General features: G+C 46.9%; 1 protein-coding gene across 2 annotated transcripts in view; it reads left to right on the plus strand.

The window, feature by feature from the left end:
* RCCD1 (RCC1 domain containing 1) overlaps positions 1-21324 on the plus strand; it is a 41417-nt gene that overhangs the window by 2607 nt on the left and 17486 nt on the right. Inside the window, exons 2-7 of one of the 2 annotated variants that reach the window (XM_077260713.1) lie at positions 260-478; positions 1139-1292; positions 1377-1498; positions 1986-2063; positions 2141-2293; positions 2539-2568. In XM_077260713.1, coding sequence (XP_077116828.1) covers positions 260-478; positions 1139-1292; positions 1377-1498; positions 1986-2063; positions 2141-2293; positions 2539-2568 — 756 coding nt within the window. The remainder of the gene's footprint in view (positions 1-259; positions 479-1138; positions 1293-1376; positions 1499-1985; positions 2064-2140; positions 2294-2538; positions 2569-21324) is intronic. The other variant, XM_077260714.1, reaches the window with a different exon arrangement.

Genomic DNA, 21324 nt, shown 5'->3' on the forward strand with positions numbered 1-21324 from the left:
GCACTGAGATGGGTCAGGGAAGGAGGAGGCTGGCACTGAGATGCGTCAGGGAAGGAGGAGGCTGGCACTGAGATGCGTCAGGGAAGGAGGAGGCTGGCACTGAGAGGGGTCAGGGAAGGAGAAGGCTGGCTCGGAGGAGGGTCAAGGATGGAGGTTGGCACAGAGGAGGGTCAGGGATAGAGAAGGCTGTTACTGAGGCTCCTTCCTGGCAGCTGGACGGTGATGGCAGATATAACCCATTAGTGTTTGTGATCTGCAGATGATGGCTCCCTCCTCCTGTCCGGATGCATCGCAGGATGCCCTCAGCAGTCCATCTGGTTTCATCATGTGGATTGTCGGGATGTTCTGCCATCCGAGAAATATCTGTTTGTCCTGATGAAAGGAAGGGCAGAGTGCTGGGATGTTGCCCACCTGGATTGTGCGGGGACCGTGCCAGAACCCTTGTGGAAGATGGAGTTATCGGATGGACACAATGCTGGTATATATAGTCTTATGTACACTGTATGTTTTGTCACATTAAAGGATTTACTTCTAATACTAAAAACATTTCTTGCAGGTGCATCAGGCCTACGTACATCAGTAGGCATTACATAGTAGAGTCCTGAGAACTTTAACCATGTCCGGACCACCCATATAATTTATACGATCTTGTGGTCTGCATTTCTAGAATAAGTACAGAACAGTACAGAATAAGCTTGGATAAGATTGTGCGGCTATGGGACTCCACACACAGAGAAGGCAGAGATGGTTTATTACCATCTCTGCCTTCTCTATCACTGTACATACAGCGCTGAACAAGCTCTATATATACAGAATGGGGAGTGATAACGGCACTTTCCCCTCTTGACCCAGCGGTCATGTGATCACTGTGTATAGTGAGGGAGCAGGAGCTGCTGGATCCTAGGAGACCCCAGAAAGCTCCACTATGCAGCCAGGAGCCTGAATTACCCCTGTACCTGGGGCTAATATACCAGCCCCTGTTACAGGGGAAATCAAGAGAAAAAAAATTAAAACCGGATTTCAATACTATATGAAAAGTAAATAAAAAGTAGGTAAAAAAAAATCAATTATTGCCAATCCAAACCATTGTTAATCGACCCCTTAACAAAATAACCTCCATTGTATTTCACAATTGTAGCTTTCCCCTTGGTGGATAAAGGACACGTCTTACTTCAACCTCCGTTCTTCAGGGAACTTCCACCCTCACTTCAGGCTCAGAAGATGGCTCTGGGAAATGAGCATGTCGTTCTGCTGACATCTGATGGGAAGGTGCTGACCTGGGGAGCAGGGAGGTATGGACGAGTATTGGCAGTACACTATAGCATGCACTGACACCATTTTGTGTCTTATTCTTATATTGGACCTCTGGTTGTCAGACATGGACAGCTGGGACACGGAGATGTGGAGGACGTGTCAGCACCTCGTCTAGTGGAAGCTCTGCATGGGGTGACGATGAGTGAGGTGGCAGCAGGAGGATGGCACACAGTCGCTGTCAGCGGTAATAATCTTAGCTAAACTAGTAGTATTATAACCTGCTGGTGTGGTCAGTTTTTGCTCTTATTTTGTTCCCTTTTCTTCCCTGAGTATGCCAGTCTTTGTTTTTATAAAATCTGCCATTCACTTGTAGAGATATGAGCCTGTTTATGTAGTTCTAATTTTTATGGTCTTTTCCAAGGGAGGTGTGGCTCACAAGATCCTCTGGGGCGTGTCTCTAGGCTGCCCTGCCACTCCCCAGAGGATCCTGTAAGCCACACCTCTCTTGGCAAAGACCATAAAAGTGTATCACTAAATAAAAAGGTGCAAATCTCTGGGACCATATGGCAGATTTTAGAAGAACATTAACTGGAATACTCAGGGGAGAAGTGGGAATAAAATAAGAGCGAAAACTGGAACCTTCTGAGCTGGTGACAGATCCCCCTTCAAGAAAAGTTACTGAAAGTCCACTATCTGGTTAAGAAACAAACTAAGCATGTTTCCTCCCGTAGAAAGCGGAGACTTATATTGCTGGGGATGGAATGAATCTGGACAGCTCGGGCTTCCTTCAAAGACTTTACAAGTAGAACGTAAGGGCTATACGTATACTGTATGTTTAACGCTTTCCGTGCCACATTAGACTGCCTAGACTATACCTTTTTTTCAGGGGTTTCCTCTGAAGACTTTCCTCCGGGATGTGACATGGATGAAGACAGCGAATTTATTGGAATTCAGGCTTTTCCAGCTTTAATTGATTTACCTCAAGAAATAGAAGCGGCAAAAGTCAGCTGTGGGTCTCGTCATACCGCCGCAGCGACACGTAAGGGCTGGTTCATCCTAAAGCCACATTTAGTGGTGGAACGTCCGAGAATGTAGGCGGCTGATGGTGACCCACGGGATTAGTCTGGCAACTTCTTCAAGTTGCTTGGGTAAAGTGCATCCATCCGTCACACATAAGGGCAAGCATTTTGTGGGATTATCCAGTAGGCATGGGAGTGGCGGGTTTCTCTGGACAATGATGAGACCAGCTCTTTATTGATGGCATGTTCTCATCTGGTTTCACAGGTTCTGGAGAGCTGTTCACATGGGGATGGGGTAAGTACAAGGTTATTTTCTTAGTATATCCCAGAGATGGACAAATTAATTTGTAGGAAACTGATTTAGGGTCCAGGTCCGTATTCCGTGAGCTGCCTCCTACCAACTGCATCCCAGCTCCTTTTATAATTATAGGCCCATGCGAATAAGGCTCTGGTCCTGCATACATTCTCCCAAGGAATACAAACCAGGGCTGGCCAGCTACCTCCTCTGGAGACAATAGTAATGGTTATCGGTCATTCTGCTACCCTTCTTGTTTTGTCTGAAACTCGAATAGACTCATGCATGGTGGAGTCTTCCCTCTGGTCCGGAATGTCAGTGGTACAGCTCTCTGGAAGGCTGTTCAGCAGGAGACTATGTCTGACACTATATAGAGGGACTACTGTATTTAGAGGTCATGTGCAAGGTACTAATACAACTAGCAGAGCAGTTTCAGAAAACCTGTGTTCAGTTCGAGCTACAGTCTATTTGGAAAAAAATGAGACTTTTTCTCTAATCACCCTCCCCAGGTCCAGTGCTGAGTCTCCTCTACTTCCAGTGTTTGATATTGTCTGCAGCTAGTCATCTCTGGCAGAGCCACTGATTGTCTGCTGCCTCTAACATCATGTCCTCTATATATTACAATTACCTCGTGTGGTTCAGCCATAACTCACTCACTCTATCTATCTATCTATCTATCTATCTATCTATATATATAAAAAAAAAATTTTTTCATAGATAGATGAATAGCCGTTGATTCATTTGTCCGGCGTCTGCTTTAGTGACGTCAGCTCAGCTTCCCAACCTGACCTGCGATGAACTCGGCAGCGTGGGAACATGAACTGTCACTTTCCACGCTCAAGAGTTCACCTCGTGTCAGGCTGGGAGGCTGCGCTGACGTCACTAATGCTGACGCCGGCAGCTTCTCATTCATTCCCCAGTAGTTTACAGCCCTGACGGTCGCATTAGCACAGCTCCTGGTTGTAAACTATATGGCTGCCGTCACACAATCAGTATTTGGTCAGTATTTTACATCAGTATTTGTAAGCCAAAACCAGGAGTGGGTGATAAATGCAGAAGTGGTGCATATGTTTCTATTATACTTTTCCTCTAATTGTTCCACTCCTAGTTTTGGCTTACAAATACTGATGGAAAATACTGGCCAAATACTGCTAGTGTGACGGCAGCCTCTATCCCCCAGATATGGATTATGCCGTGGGATTGACTGTACGCCAGACAGGTTTGGCATATTGTTGGTTTTTTATTTATTACAGGAGATCGAGGGCATCGTTTGGATTGGCAGAAGAATAAAGATGGCAAAACTTTGTGTTCTTTCATTTCATTGAAATATTTTATTCTGCATGTGTGTTTATTTAACCCTTTACAAACTATAGGATTAGTAATGGATAGGTGTCTTATTGACACCTCTCCATTACTATGCCAGGCTTAATGTCACCTTACAATAGCAAGGTGACATTAACCCCTTATTACCCCATTTGCCAATGCTACAGGGCAGTGGGAAGAGAGGCTAAGTGCCGGAATTGGCACATCTTACAGATGTGCCTTTTCTGGGGTGGCTGGGGGCAGATGTTTTTAGCCGGGGGAGGGGGCAATAACCATGGTCCCTCTCTAGGCTAATTAGTCCATGAGCCAAGAACCAAATTTGACGATATCGGTACCAAGCGGAGTGACTAATTCTCTTTGGTATTTTTAGGTAGATGCATGTCTGTAGTTTATTTTTTGATATGATAGCCCTTACATATACGTAGCTTATTAACCCCTTCAGCCCTAGGCCTATTTGTACCCAAGTGCCTAAGCCAATCTGACCTGTGCCACTTCATGGGCTAATAACTTTGGAACGCTTTCACCTATCCAAGCCATTCTGAGATTGTTTTCTCGTGACATATTGTACTTCACGTCAGTGCTAAATGGGAGTCAATATATTTTACCTTTCTATATAAAAAAATGCTAAATATTCGGAAATTTTGGAAAAATCGGCAATTTTTTAACTTTGAAATTCTCTGCTTTTTACAAAAATACTGATACCCCCCATAATAGTTATTAATTTACACTCCCCACATGTTTACTTCATATTGGCATCATTTTGAAAATGAAACCTTATTGTTTTACGACGTAATAGGGCTTATAGTTTTATGCGCAATTTTTCACATTTACAGCAAAACCCACTTTTCAAAGGACCAAGTCACTTCTGAAGTCACTTTAAGGGGCTTACATAACAGAAACCACCCATAAATTACCCCATTTTGCAAACTACACCCCTCAAGCTGTTCAAAACTCATTTTTAAAAACTGTTAACCCTTTAGGTGTTCCACAGGAATTTTAGCATGAGCCAAGAACCAAATATGACGATATCGGTACCACCCGGAGTGACTAGATGTAGTATTTGTAACAAAATTTAATCCAAGTTATGTAAATACACACTGAACATGTCATGTGCATATATATATATATATATATATATATATATATATATATATATATATATATATATATATATATATATATATATGTTACTCCATAATATCTTCAACATCGGACTCTGAATCTGACTGTTGTTCTACTGGCTCGTCTTCAGTACCCTTGTTCTGGCATGTCTGTAATCTGCACATGTCTGTGCACTTCAGGCCATTGCTGAGGCAAGTACACTGAGGAAGTTCACATGACCGCACACACTTGCAGGACAGTAGCTGTATAATAGCTTCTGGTGCTGGTGCCCCTTGCATCCACTTGACAACAAGCTTTCCGTCGTTATCTATCATCCAACCGCAGTCTGTTGGGTTTGCAACCCATGGCTGGCTCTGCAGACTTCTCCTCCAGATCGCAGCCTGGTAGTTTGCACGCAGTGCATGCATGAAAAGGCAGTCCTGGCAAGGAGGGAGTTGACTTGACTCTACCACTCCACGTCTGGCACAGAACAGCTGATAACGGAGCCTGTTTACCTCAGTTGTTTGGGTAGTTGGCAGGTACATGTGGCAGGTGATTTCCTGTAACTTCTCAAAAAGTTCGGTAGACACTTCCCATGAACGACCAACTTCCTGAAAGGCATCCTGGTATGTCTTGTTCATCTTCAACTGCTTGAGTGTCGTCATCTTCCCACGGCCAGCGAATGCACTGACGGTGTCACAGCCTGTAAATGCATGCATACCAATCAATGAATCACATACGCTGCCTCCCAATGTTCGGCTCAGAGTGGTGATATCCAGGAATCTTGTCCGGTTCTGTGTACCGCATTTCTGGAACAGGTGGGATGGGATTTTGTGGCACATGCCCAGACACAGGACCATGACATCAGTATCCTCCGAAGTGATGATGACCGACTTGTAACCAGATTCTGCTGCATGAAGAGCATGGAGAAGGAGGCGTGTGTCTGCTTCTTCTTGATTTGACTTAAGGTCAGCAGCCTCTTCCCACTGTTCTTTGGTGATCTTAAAGCAGAGCTGCTCACATGTGACATACAGCTCCTTCTCCTCAAGCTTCTCCCTGTGGTGTTTCGCCTTCCATTCTTCTACCAGAAACTTTATGAGACTTGCCTTGTTGGAGGAACTACTTAGAAGCTTTTTCCACTGCTGGATGTTGTGCCCATGTTGAATGTTCTTGAAATGGATCCCTGTGCCTTCATATCTGTTGACTCTTTCTGTATCTTTGATGGATGTCTCCTTGTAGACGTCAAAGACAATATCAATGCGCTTGCTCTTAGCACCCTCATGGATAGCGCGACTCATTGCTGTGCCTGCTAGCTGGCCAAATGTTGCATTGTTTCCCTTCAGTTTCTGAACCAGGCTCATCCCATCAATGATGGTTGCAGAGGGCTCGGGGATCACTTCTGCAGGACGAGCATTCCTCTCCAACTCCCTTGCGAGGGCAGCCTTGTTGGTCTTGCGGATAGACCCATCACCATTGGCAAGTGCCCATGGCAATGGACCCAGGGGATGAGTCAAGACATCACTCATTTGTAGCTTTCTGTTCTCAGCTACAAGTATCATCTGGCCAAATAGGTTTCTGTCAGCCTTCAAAATTACCTCCTTGCCAAGACCTTGTCTGCGTGTCTTCATTTGGATGTTAGAGAACGTTTTAAGTTTGTTCTTCGTCATCTTGTCATGAAACAATGTAGTTGGCTTATCGGTACCCAAACGCTCATCCTTGAATGTTTGATATGCATCCTCTCCTATACTGTATGCCCCTTGAAGGTCTTTGGCTACATCTGGTGGTGCTACAGTCGCTGTTGACAAACTGATAAGTTCACCATTATGCTCTTTGTTGAAGGGGTTCACCCAACCTGTCTCCAGCAGTTGAACGAAAGATTGGACATCGGCTTCATCTCTTCTAATCCTAGACACCTGTAGGTCTGAATGGCTGAAGTCAGTATATTGTTGGCCTACCAGGGCCCTCAGCTGCCTCAAGTACATACTGCGGTACTCTGATGTCAGGTAGAACCTGGAAACAGCTCCAACTTTGAGGCTGAAGCCTTTTGTGCCCCCTGGTGTCTGGGTGTCTTTGTTGATTGTCTCTTCAATGGTCTGGTCCACAGGAATTCGTCCAAAAGGATTCTTGCTACCGATCTGGACCGAAAAGCCACCTTGCATGAAGTATTCATGGACCTCTGGGTGTTCTATGGGCAGCCGAGACATTGTGGCATAGTAATAGGTTAGGTATCGGGCATAGTTGACCTTGTCATAGGCAAAACACCATGGTATCATCTGTCGGATTGCTCCTAGGTGAAGCATCCAGTTGCCTTCTCTTGAAGCTCGAACCAGGGCCAGCATGGTCTCGACCATGTCCAAGTATGACATCCAGAATGCTGAGAGTTGTTCATTTCTGAGGGTCTCAAGATAAACTTGAAAGAGCTTCAGGGTAAGTGTGCAAGATTCATTATCCAAGAGCTTTTCGAAGGATCCCTGCGACACACTGATGCGAAAGTTTGTGATGTTCTTCAGTGTTTCATCCAGATGGTGAAGGTCCCTTGCATGGTTTTCTTCTAGCCATGGAAGGAAGTTTTTCCATGCAAGCCTCATAAGTGCTTCATAGACCAGCTTGTGTAGTCTCACTGCTCTGTTGTACCTCCGGCCGTCCATCACTCCAGACACTGATCCTTCAGCGATTACACCGGATTCAACACACAGATCTCTAAGGCCTGCATCCTGAAATCTGTTCCCTATGATAGAGAGGAGATTACAGATTGTGTGGAAGACACCCATTCTAATTATAATGTTCTTGAACTTCTCCTGTTTCCAGATAACCTCGGCAGCTTTGGCATAGAGTGCTTGATCAAACACACACACAATTCTGTTAAGCTTCAGGGTCTGCATGATGGCATGTGTTTGCTCCAAGACTTCATTCACAGTGGACATGGCTGTTGCAGGAGCATTGATAGTGGGCAGGTAGCTTACAGTGTCCTGGGCCACTACAATGTCGCTGCGGATTTTTATGTTGAACCCAGTCCAACTGCTGGTGGTCTGATCCTCATGGTCTGACATTCTAGCCAGAAGCCAGATATGGTTTTTGGTTTTTGAATCCTGGACCTCCTTGGTAGTGTTAACATTCGAAGTCTCAATCCTGGGTGGCTCTCCCCGCTGCCCAACATTGTATATCGGTAGCATTAATTCTGTCAGAGTTATGCTTCTTTTCTTCGACTTGGTTACATCCAGTGAATCCGCCACCCAAAAACCACATAGCGCTCCTTCCGTGTTGAGCTGTGCTGTGTGCCCATACTTTAGTTTACGAGTACATGTGGGGTGTTTCTATAAACTGCAGAATTAGGGTAACCAAGTTTGGGTTTGCCGTTAACCCTTGCTAGGTTGCAGGTAAAATTGGATTACAATGTAATATCTGGAAAAAAAATGAAATTTTGAAATTTCGCCTTCATTCTGCTAAAATTCCTGTGGAACACCTAAAGGGTTAACAGTTTTTAAAAATGAGTTTTGAACAGCTTGAGGGGTGTAGTTTGCAAAATGGGGTAATTTATGGGTGGTTTCTGTTATGTAAGCCCCTTAAAGTGACTTCAGAAGTGACTTGGTCCTTTGAAAAGTGGGTTTTGCTGTAAATGTGAAAAATTGCGCATAAAACTATAAGCCCTATTACGTCGTAAAACAATAAGGTTTCATTTTCAAAATGATGCCAATATGAAGTAAACATGTGGGGAGTGTAAATTAATAACTATTATGGGGGGTATCAGTATTTTTGTAAAAAGCAGAGAATTTCAAAGTTAAAAAATTGCCGATTTTTCCAAAATTTCCGAATATTTAGCATTTTTTTATATAGAAAGGTAAAATATATTGACTCCCATTTAGCACTGACGTGAAGTACAATATGTCACGAGAAAACAATCTCAGAATGGCTTGGATAGGTGAAAGCGTTCCAAAGTTATTAGCCCATGAAGTGGCACAGGTCAGATTGGCTTAGGCACTTGGGTACAAATAGGCCTAGGGCTGAAGGGGTTAATAAGCTACGTATATGTAAGGGCTATCATATCAAAAAATAAACTACAGACATGCATCTACCTAAAAATACCAAAGAAAATTAGTCACTCCGGGTGGTACCGATATCTGGCCCGGCTCATGGACTAAATAATATCTGCCCTCAGTCACTGGCTTTCCCTCTCTGGTGGAGAAAATTGTGCGGGAGCCCACGTCAGTTTTTTCAGTGAAAACATTCTTTTAGTGAATACATACAGGTCCCAAATTTTACACACACATAGTACTAACAGTATTAGACACTGACATCTATAAATCAAACTTCTGTAGTGATTTACTGTATGTAAACCATGTCTCCTATCCTGTCGGCTTCTGCAATGATTTTACAGAAGCCGACAACTGAATTATCGGCTAGTCTGCTATCTATCTGTCTATGAAATATAAAGATATATTCACTGACACACACACACACACACACACACACACACACACACACACACACACACACACACACACACACACACACACACACACACACACACACACATAGAGAGATATATATATATATATATATATATATATATATATACACACAGTGCCTAAAAGTAGTATTCAACCCCCTGCAGATTTAGCAGGTTTAATAAGATGCAAATAAGTTAGAGCCTTCAAACTTCAAACAAGAGCAGGATTTATTAACAGATGCATAAATCTTACAAACCAAAAGGTTTTGTTGCTCAGTTAAATTTTTTATAAATTTTAAACATAAAAGTGTGGGTCAATTATTCTTCAACCCCTAGGTTTAATATTTTGTGGAACAACCTTTGTTTGCAATTACAGCTAATAATCGTCTTTTATAAGACCTGATCAGGCCGGCACAGGTCTCTGGAGTTATCTTGGCCCACTCCTCCATGTAGATCTTCTCCAAGTTATCTAGGTTCTTTGGGTGTCTCATGTGGACTTTAATCTTGAGCTCCTTCCACAAGTTTTCAATTGGGTTAAGGTCAGGAGACTGACTAGGCCACTGCAACACCTTGATTTTTTGCCTCTTGAACCAGGCCTTGGTTTTCTTGGCTGTGTGCTTTGGGTCGTTGTCTTGTTGGAAGATGAAATGACGACCCATCTTAAGATCCTTGATGGAGGAGCGGAGGTTCTTGGCCAAAATCTCCAGGTAGGCCGTGCTATCCATCTTCCCATGGATGCGGACCAGATGGCCAGGCCCCTTGGCTGAGAAACAGCCCCACAGCATGATGCTGCCACCACCATGCTTGACTGTAGGGATGGTATTCTTGGGGTCGTATGCAGTGCCATCCAGTCTCCAAACGTCACGTGTGTGGTTGGCACCAAAGATCTTGATCTTGGTCTCATCAGACCAGAGAACCTTGAACCAGTCAGTCTCAGAGTCCTCCAAGTGATCATGAGCAAACTGTAGACGAGCCTTGACATGACGCTTTGAAAGTAAAGGTACCTTACGGGCTCGTCTGGAACGGAGACCATTGCGGTGGAGTACGTTACTTATGGTATTGACTGAAACCAATGTCCCCACTGCCATGAGATCTTCCCGGAGCTCCTTCCTTGTTGTCCTTGGGTTAGCCTTGACTCTTCGGACAAGCCTGGCCTCGGCAAGGGAGGAAACTTTCAAAGGCTGTCCAGGCCATGGAAGGCTAACAGTAGTTCCATAAGCCTTCCACTTCCGGATGATGCTCCCAACAGTGGAGACAGGTAGGCCCAACTCCTTGGAAAGGGTTTTGTACCCCTTGCCAGCCTTGTGACCCTCCACGATCTTGTCTCTGATGGCCTTGGAATGCTCCTTTGTCTTTCCCATGTTGACCATGTATGAGTGCTGTTCACAAGTTTGGGGAGGGTCTTAAATAGTCAGAAAAGGCTGGAAAAAGAGATAATTAATCCAAACATGTGAAGCTCATTGTTCTTTGTGCCTGAACTACTTCTTAATACTTTAGGGGAACCAAAAAGAATTCTAGGGGGTTGAGGGGTTGAATAATAAATGACCCTCTGAAAAAACTTTTCACAATTAAAAAAAAAAAAAAAAAAAATGGCGCATGCGTGGACTCTGACGGAGCCAGACATGCTCTGCTGAGCTCCGTGACCCGATCTACCGACGAGACCCCATAGAGCGCCGGAATCTCCCTGCTCTCACTGGGAACTTACCGCTATCGCTTCGGAGTCCGGCCCGGCCTGATATGCCAAAGAAAGGCTCTGCAAAACAGCCGGTAAGCCGCACAATAGCCGACTTTCTGACTGGAGGCGGAGTGGGCAAGATGGCCGCCGCAACTTCTTCCATGTCGGCTCCTTCCCCACCACATGATGTCGGGGCCAGCCCTGAGGAATTGGTAATGGCTGCAGGTGATGTTATCCCCACGGCCGCTTTAGTAAAGACACTTCAACAGACTTTCAGGGCTGAGCTCACCACAGCCATGCAGACTGTTACTTTGCAGCTGCAGGACATAGCCCAGCGTACCTCAGCCCTGGAAGATAAAATGGATGCCACTGCAGAGGCATTAGAGGAAGACAAAGATACTATTAAGCACCAGGCTGACCGAATTACAGACCTAGAATTAAAATGTGAGGACTACGAAAATAGGTCCCGCAGAAGTAATATTCGAATTCGTGGTCTCCCTGAATCGATTTCAACATTAAAGGATACTGCCTCTGCATTGTTTAAAGCATTACTGCCTGACATAGACCCAAACCTATTACACATCACAAGAATACATAGGGCTCTGGGCAAACCTCGCACCTTAGATTTTCCTAGAGATGTTGTTCTAAAGATGCATTACGAAGAATCTAGAGACCTTATACTGGCTGCTACAAGGGACTTAGCTTCCCTACCGGGCCTGCCGGACTCGGTGAGACTGTATGCTGATCTCTCTCCATCTACACTAGCTAGGAGAAGAGCCCTCAGGCCTGTCACAACAGCGCTTCAGGCTTTGCAGATAAAATATAAATGGGGGTTCCCCTTCGCTCTTTCATTTTCTCACAACAATGAACTCTTCATCTGCCGTTCCTTAGAAGATGGCAGAAAAGTGCTTGAACGCGCTGGAGTTCCTCTCCTTGAAGCTGCACCACCTCAACCACAACGGAGACCACGTCCAACTAAAGACTGGATTAATGCCCCAAGAACCAGGAGCCAGAATTCCCGGGTTACTTGACCGCACTTAAAATGGCGATCAGGAGATTTTCTCTCAAAATTGTTGGCATCTTTGTCAGAATGTTATTTGTACAGTTTCAAAATATAAGGTTTATGTTCTTTCTATAAGGCTGTAGAGCATAGCCTCTACGAAGTGATATGTTTCCCTTAAGAAGTTGTTCTCATGTTAGATTCCGAGCTAAATAATATATGCCCTAATGTTACACCCCTCTCTTACTTTACTACCCTCCTCCCCTCCCCCCCTCTTCCCCTCCCCCCTCCTCCCCTACCCCCCTCCCTCCCCCCCCTCCTCCCCTTCCCCCCCTCTTTCCCCTTCCCCCCTTCCTCCCCTACCCCCCTACCCCCCCTTTTCCCCCTCCCTCCCCTCCCCTTCCCCCCCCTCCCCCCTCTTTCCCCCCCCTCCCCCCTCTTTCCCCCCCCCTCCCCCCCTCCCCCCCTTTCCCCCCCCTCCCCCCCTTTCCCCCCCCCTCTTCCCCCCCCCCTCTTTCCCCCTCCCCCCCTTTCCCCCCCCTCCCCCCCCTTCCCCCCCCCTTTTTTTTTTTTTTTTTTTTTTTTTCTTTTTTTTTTTCTTTTTTCTTCTCCCCCTCTCTCTACTCCCCTTCCCCTCACTTATAAGGGCATTTTCATATACGGGTTGGGTTGTCGGGTACTTTACATGCTGCTCACTTTTGGAGATATCTGGATCCCCCGTTAATATGGTGATCCGAATCACCATACAATTTGGGTTTTGGGCCCATTTACTGGTGTTCTTTTTGTTAGTTGTCACTGTTTCCCCCTGTTATGTCTCCTTCCCACTGTGTCTCCACAGAAATGGCTCTTCATACCGATATTGCCCATATAGACCATGGTCTGTTATCAAGAAGTTTAATTTGAAATCCCAGGTCACTTTGTTCCCTAGCAGTTGTTGGCTGTGTTGTCATGTGTAGAGTTCTTTCCCATAACGTAAGGGGGTTTAACTCCCCCATGAAACGTAGAAAAGCCTTTATAGATTATCACAAGCAGAAACCCGATATCATATGTCTACAGGAAACTCATTTCTCCAAGTCCTCAGCCCCCAAATACTTTGATTCTCACTATACGCGTTTTCATTTAGCTTCTTGGGATCGGAAAACTAGAGGAGTGGCCATATTTATCAGAAACAGTCTCCCACTCCAGGTTGAGAACACATATTCAGATTCGGAGGGTAGGTTTATAATTATTCATGGTACTCTGCAAGGTCAAAATATTTGCATAATAAATAACTATCTCCCCGCCAATACTCAAACTTTAGTATTAAAACTTATCCTGTCCAAAATATCTACTATTCCCTACCTTCACTTGATATGGTGTGGGGATTTTAATCTCACTTTGAACCCGCTCCTAGACAGTAGCGCTTTGAGAAGATTCGATATATCCAAATCAGATAGGAAAAAAATTGTGCATTTGTTGAACGAGAATAGACTGGTAGACACATGGAGGGAAACCAATGGCTCAGCAAGAGGCTATACTTACTTCTCATCTGTGCACAAGACATATTCAAGAATCGACCTGCACTTGACCACAGCACATTCACTGCCATCCACTCTATTTTCCCGCCATATTCCGTCCTCGTGGTCTGACCATGACGTCGTATTCTCTGTGTTTAATTTTAATATTGCGACATCGCGTCTGTTTAGATGGCGTCTAAATGAATCCCTTATCACAGATCCTGTAACCACCACCCAAATTAAAGAAGAATTAAAGTTCTATTTCCAAACTAATGTTACCGAGGACTCGTCTCCTGGAAACGTATGGCTGGCCCATAAAAAATTTATTACGGGATCCTTTATAAAACTGGCCGCCAATAAAAAAAAGAATAGATCTGAACTTCAAAATAAATTAGAGGCTAGGCTGTTGAAACTAGAACAAGCAAACCAAATATCTACTTCACGTTATCTAATTAAACAGATACAAAGTACTAAATTGCAACTAGATGCCACACTTACTAATAGAACAGAGAGGGCATTAACCTGGACCAAGGCCACTTTTTATAGACAAGCAAATAAACCGAGTAAAATGTTGGCGCGCCAGTTAAGAATAAAAGAATTGCTAAATACGGTTCCATCAATTAAAGATTCTAAAGGCCGAGTGTCGGCTCACCCCGAAATTATCTACAAAGAATTTCATGATTACTATCAAAAACTTTACTCTTCCCCGCAATCTCCTCCCCCCCATCTTTTGCAGTCCTTTCTACAAAACTTAACACTTCCAAAAATTAATGAATCCACATCTCAACAACTTCAAGCTAATATAACAGATGAGGAAATAAAACTCACAATAAAAAATTTGAAAACGGGTAAGGCACCCGGCCCCGATGGCCTCACAACCCTCTACTACAAAAAGTTCCAGGATGCACTTACGCCACACATAAAAAATTTCTGTAACGCTCTTCTATCTGGATCCCAGATGCCCCCTGAATTTTATTTTGCGCAAGTGGCTGTGATCCCCAAACCGAATAAGGACCATCTATTAACTAAAAACTACCGGCCCATTTCACTTCTAAATGTGGACCTCAAAATATTCACGTCAATTATTGCTGACAGATTCAACAAAATACTTCCCTCACTAATACATGGAGACCAGGTGGGTTTTATACCCTTGAGGCAAGGTCCTGACAACATAAGAAGAAACTTAAATATTATCCACTCTGCTCATAACTCGCAAAAATCGACCTTACTATTATCATTAGATATTGAAAAGGCCTTTGATTCCCTATCCTGGACTTACCTCTTCACGATCCTCCCCAAATTTGGTATCCCCCAGACTCTACTTTCTAGTCTTCACCTGTTGTATGATAATCCGACTGCATACCTCAAATTACCCTCAATACAACCTCTTCCGATTAATATTGGGAGAGGATCTAGACAAGGTTGCCCCCTATCACCAGCATTATTTGCTTTAGCGATGGAACCTTTAGCTGAAGCCATTAGAAGTCACCCTAACATATTAGGCCCTCCAGGCCTTGGTAACCAATATAAGGTTAGTCTCTTTGCTGACGACCTCTTACTGACCATCACTAACCTTTACACTACCCTCCCCAATCTGTTTTCGACACTCCGTGAGTTTGAGTTGGTCTCGGGCCTTAAAATTAATATCGAAAAGTCTGAAGCTTTATTCATAAATACCCCTGAAGAGATACAGTCAAGTCTAATCACCCAATTTGGATTCACCAAAAGAGAACACTTCCTGACATACTTGGGAATAAACCTTACCACCAATAAGTCATCGCTTTATAAATGGAACTATGTTCCACTAATTCAGAATCTCCGGAGGGATGTGGCCAGATGGTCTACAATGCCATTGTCTTGGCTTGGAAGATTGAATGCCATTAAAATGGTGTCTCTCCCCCGGTTTTTATATTTGTTTCGCTCCCTTCCCATTTCAGTACCCTTAAAGATGTTCCAGGAAATACATTCTATTATTTCAAAATTCATTTGGCAGGGGAAAAAACCTAGAATTAAGCAAAAAATGATGTTTGTGCACAGAAAGAAAGGTGGTTTGTCCTTACCTAATTTTATGGCCTATTTTAAAGCTGCTCAAATTGCTCAATTAACCAGTGTCTGCTCAACCAGTAATAAACCAAGATGGGTCCATTTGGAATCTTACCTGTTAAAACCCTATTCTCTGTCAGGTTTACTGTGGACCACAGAGAAACTGCCACATGACATTTCTATCAAAACACCTTTTGCCGCTCAATCACTAATTCTTTGGCGTAAAGAGAGATTCAAACTTGGGCTCCAATCTAAATCTACACCACTACAATACTTATTTAACAATCCAATGTTCAGACCAGGTTTGGACCTCCGCCCTTACTCTTGGTGGATACTAAATGGTATGACTACGTTGAGACATTTGTGTACCCCATTCAATACATTGTTAACTATACAAGAATTCATTCAAAAATATAATCCCCCAGTTCGAGAGGCCTTCCGTTTGAACCAAATTTTTAATTTTGCCAAACAAAATGTAGTGAATAAAGCTACCTTCCCCTTGTCTGGCTTCGAACAGAAGTGTCTCTCTGACCCCTTGGGTAGGGGGACAATTTCTTTACTATACTCTACAATTAATGCTACACATGATAATGAGAAATTAAAGTATATGAAACAATGGGAAAAAGACCTGGGATTTACTATGTCCTTGGAGGATTGGCACAGATGTTGTGACAACATCTCCAGGGGTAGCCACCAGGTTTCGTTGGTGGAATCTTCGATCAAAGTCCTTCAGAGGACATATTTGGTACCTACTAGACTCAAGGTCATTTATCCTCATTTATCTGATATGTGTTTTAGAGGTTGTAATGTCCCAGGTGATATGAAACATATCTGGTGGAACTGTCCCCTAGTCCTGACGCTTTGGCAGGAAGTAAAAGCCATAGCAGAGAAAATGTTTAATAGAATTCTCCATCTTGACCCGATTGTTTTCTTATTGGGTTCTAAACATCCTGGTTTCTCGAAGTATTCACATAAACTGCTTAATCTACTATGCATGGCAACTAAGATACATATAGCATCAAAGTGGAAGACTTCATCGCTTTCTATATCTTCGGTCAAAGACAGAATGAATGCAATAATGCTATACGAACGTATTCAAGCGACTAGAACAGACAGTTGGAATACATTCTTTCGGACATGGTCACCTTGGCTGGACCTGGACTCCAACGCTTGCTTATCTCAGGCGTTAGTACTCTCTCCATAATGCCTCTTTCTTTTGTGGAACTTGGAAGTTCTTCCTTTGTTCTATTTGAAACTCGCCGTTTTATCTAACCCCCTCTTCCACCCAAGATCTATCAAGATTTTAACGTACACGTTCAATTTTATTTATATTTCCTCACAGTGATATATACTAACGTGTTTAAGTGGTCAATGTCTGCTGAAATTTTTCATAATGCCATAAAGTGGTTTGGTAACACCCCCATCCCTATTGTGTCTCCCACCCTGTTTTTGTCCTGTCTTTATATGTAAAAAATTGGTTTATCTCAGGATTTTATAGTTGATTGTCTTACAAATATGTAATCATCCCCTGCGTGGGTAAACTATTCCTGATCTGTTTATTGTTAAAAACATAATAAAACTCATTGAAACAAAAAAAAAAAAATAAAAATAAACAAAGAAATAACATTCTTTTTTGCTGCAGTGCATTTCACACTTCCAGGCTGATCTACAGTCCAAATGTCACAATGCCAAGTTAATTCCAAATGTGTAAACCTGCTAAATCTGCAGGGGGTTGAATACTACTTGTAGGCACTGTGTGTGTGTGTGTGTGTGTGTGTGTGTGTGTGTGTGTATATATATATATATATATTCTATAATATAACGCTGGGAGCGTCACTCTGTCCGAAGCCTCTATAGACTGCGCAAGCGCAAGCGCCGGCGCAGTCTGGACCGCACAGAGCGACGCTCCCAGGAGATCGCGGTATGCGTAAGCGCTGAACGCACACCGCGATCTCCACCGGACAAGCAGGGACGAGCCAGGAGGCGGAGGGTGAGTATACTTACCTGACCCGTTCCACCGACGCGCTTCCGGGCCGTGACTGTCCCCCTGCTCCCGGAATCGGCGCCTGCGCAGTCCGCGCTTTCCGGCGCCATTTTCTTGAAGACACATTGCAGTGTCTTCAAGAAAATGGCGCCGGAAAGCGCGGACTGCGCAGGCGCCGACTTCGGGAGCAGGACCAAGAAAATGGCCGCACCCAGCACAGCCGCCGCGCCCAGCACAGCCACGCACAGCCGCCCACAGCAACGCACAGCCGCCGCACCCAGCACAGCCGACCATAGCCGCCCACAGCCACGCACAGGCGCCCACAGCCACGCACAGCCGCCGCACCCAGCACAGCTGCCCACAGCCACGCACAGCCACCCATAGCCACGCACAGCCGCCGCACCCAGCACAGCCGACCACAGCCACGCACAGCCGCCGCACCCAGCACAGCCGCCCACAGCCACGCACAGCCGCCCACAGCCGCCGCACCCAGCACAGCCGACCACAGCCGCCGCACCCAGCACAGCCGCCCACAGCCACGCACAGCCGCCCACAGCCACGCACAGCCGCACCCAGCACAGCCGACCACAGCCACGCACAGCCGCCGCACCCAGCACAGCCGCCCACAGCCACGTACAGCCACCCATAGCAACGCACAGCCGCCGCACCCAGCACAGCCGCCGCACCCAGCACAGCCGCCCACAGCCACGCACAGCCGCCGCACCCAGCACAGCCGCCCACAGCCACGTACAGCCACCCATAGCAACGCACAGCCGCCGCACCCAGCACAGCCGACCACAGCCACGCACAGCCGCCGCACCCAGCACAGCCGCCCACAGCCACGCACAGCCGCCCACAGCCACGCACAGCCGCCGCACCCAGCACAGCCGACCACAGCCGCCGCACCCAGCACAGCCACCCACAGCCACGCACAGCCGCCCAGCCACGCACAGCCGCCCACAGCCACGCACAGCCGCACCCAGCACAGCCGACCACAGCCACGCACAGCCGCCGCACTCAGCACAGCCGCCCACAGCCACGTACAGCCACCCATAGCAACGCACAGCCGCCGCACCCAGCACAGCCGCCCACAGCCACGCACAGCCCACAGCCGCCGCACCCAGCACAGCCGCCGCACCCAGCACAGCCGCCGCACCCAGCACATCCGCCGCACCCAGCACAGCCATGCACAGCCGCCACAGCCGCCTACAGCCACGCACAGCCGCCGCACCCAGCACAGCCTCCCACAGCCACGCACAGCCGCCCACAGCCACGGACAGCCGCCGCACCCAGCACAGCCGCCCACAGCCACGCACAGCCGCCCACAGCCGCCGCACCCAGCACAGCCACGCAAAGCCGCCCACAGCCGCCGCACCCAGCACAGCCGCCCACAGCCACGCACAACCGCTGCACCCAGCTCAGCCACCCACAGCCGCCGCACCCAGCACAGCCGCCGCACCCAGCACAGCCGCCGCACCCAGCACAGCCGCCGCACCCAGCACAGCCACGCACAGCCGCCACAGCCACGCACAGCCTCCGCACAGCTGCCCACAGCCACGCACAGCCGCCTACAGCCACGGACAGCCGCCGCACCCAGCACAGCCGCCGCACCCAGCACAGCCGCCCACAGCCACGCACAGCCGCCGCACCCAGCACAGCCTCCCACAGCCACGCACAGCCGCCTACAGCCACGCACAGCCGCTGCACCCAGCACAGCCGCTGCACCCAGCACAGCCACCGCACCCAGCACAGCCGTCCACAGCTGCCGCACCCAGCACAGCCGCCCGCACCCAGCACAGCCACGTCACATACAGCCGCCCGCACTCAGCACAGCCACATACAGCCGCCCGCACTCAGCACAGCCACCCGCACTCAGCACAGCCGCCCGCACTGATGGGGGCGCAGGATGGAGCAGCACGTGATAGGATGGGGGCGCAGGATGGGAGCACATGACAGGATGGGGATGAGGATGGAGCAGCACATGACACGGTGGAGTGGCACATGACAGGATGGGGGCGCAGGATGGAGCAGCACATGACACGGTGGAGCAGCACATGACAGGATGGGGGCGCAGGATGGAGCAGCACATGACACGGTGGAGCAGCACATGACAGGATGGGGATGCAGGATGGAGCAGCACATGACACGGTGAAGCAGCACATGACAGGATGGGGGCACAGGATGGAGCAGCACATGACACGGTGGAGCAGCACATGACAGGATGGGGGCGCAGGATGGAGCAGCATATGACAGGATGGGAGCAGCACATACCAGGATGGAGACCATATTCCAATATAAATGCTCGCCACCCGGGCGTAGAACGGGTTCAATAGCTAGTATATATATATATATATATATATATATACACACACCTATACTATGTGCATATATCTATTCTATTGTAAGCTGTCAGTGTGATATTACTGTACACTGCACATGAATTGCTGGCTTTTCAAAGGACACCAGTGCGTATTCCTCGCAAGTCACACTGATGGTCCGTGTGTTCTCCATTTTTTTCTCGCACCCATAGACTTGCATTGGTGAGTCTCGGCCGATATGCAGTGCAAATCGCAGCATGCTGCGATTTCACTCGCACGTATAATACGGCCGAGAAAGAAAACAGTGATGGGAGCTGCCCCATATATTAACCCCTTCCCGACCTTTGACGCCACGTAGGCGTCATGAAAACCCGTGCCAATCCGACCCATGACGCCTATGTGGCGTCATGGAATGATCGCGTCCCTGCAGATCGGGTGAAAGGGTTAACTCCAATTTCACCCGATCTGCAGGGACAGGGGGAGTGGTACTTCAGCCCAGGGGGGGTGGCTTCACCCGCCCGTGGCTACGATCGCTCTGATTGGCTGTTGAAAGTGAAACTGCCAATCAGAGCGATTTGTAATATTTCACCTAAAAAACTGGTGAAATATTACAATCCAGCCATGGCCAATGCTGCAATATCATCGGCCATGGCTGGAAAACCTAATCTGTCCCCCCCCACACCCACCGATCTCCTCCCCAGTCCTCCGTTATGTGGTCCGCCCCCCTAAGTCGTCCTGTCCGCTCCCCCGTCCTCCTGCCCGCTCCCCCCGTGCTCCGATGCCACCCCCCGTCCTCCGATCCACCCCCCATGCTCAGATCCCCCCCTGTTATGATCCTTAGTGGTTGAGGATCACAAATTACTCCAGCTAAGTAACAAACATAGGACAAGCTCTAGGGAGGTGGCAAACTGGACTGACCGCAAATCTGAACCTATCCAAACACACTAGAAGTAGCCGGTGAACGTGCCTAAAAATCCTAGACGTCTCGAGCCAGCCTGAGGAACTAACTACCCCTAGAGAGAAAGAAAGACCTCTCTTGCCTCCAGAGAAATAATCCCCAAAGATATAGAAGCCCCCAACAAATAATAACGGTGAGGTAAGAGGAAGGCACATACACAGGGGTGAAAGCGGATTCAGCAAATGAGGCCCACTAATACTAGATAGCAGAAAATAGAAAAGGGGAATCTATGCGGTCAGTAAAAAACCCTTACAAAATATCCACTCTGAGATTTCAAGAACCCCCACACCAACTAACGGTGTGGGGGGAGAAACTCAGTCCCCTAGAGCAACCAGCAAGCGAGGAAATCACATTTTAGCGAGCTGGACTAAAAACATAACGCTGATAATCAAAAAATGATCAAACAAAAAC

Source organism: Ranitomeya variabilis, chromosome 1, assembly GCF_051348905.1.
Source record: "Ranitomeya variabilis isolate aRanVar5 chromosome 1, aRanVar5.hap1, whole genome shotgun sequence".
In the NCBI taxonomy this organism is placed as follows: domain Eukaryota; kingdom Metazoa; phylum Chordata; class Amphibia; order Anura; family Dendrobatidae; genus Ranitomeya; species Ranitomeya variabilis.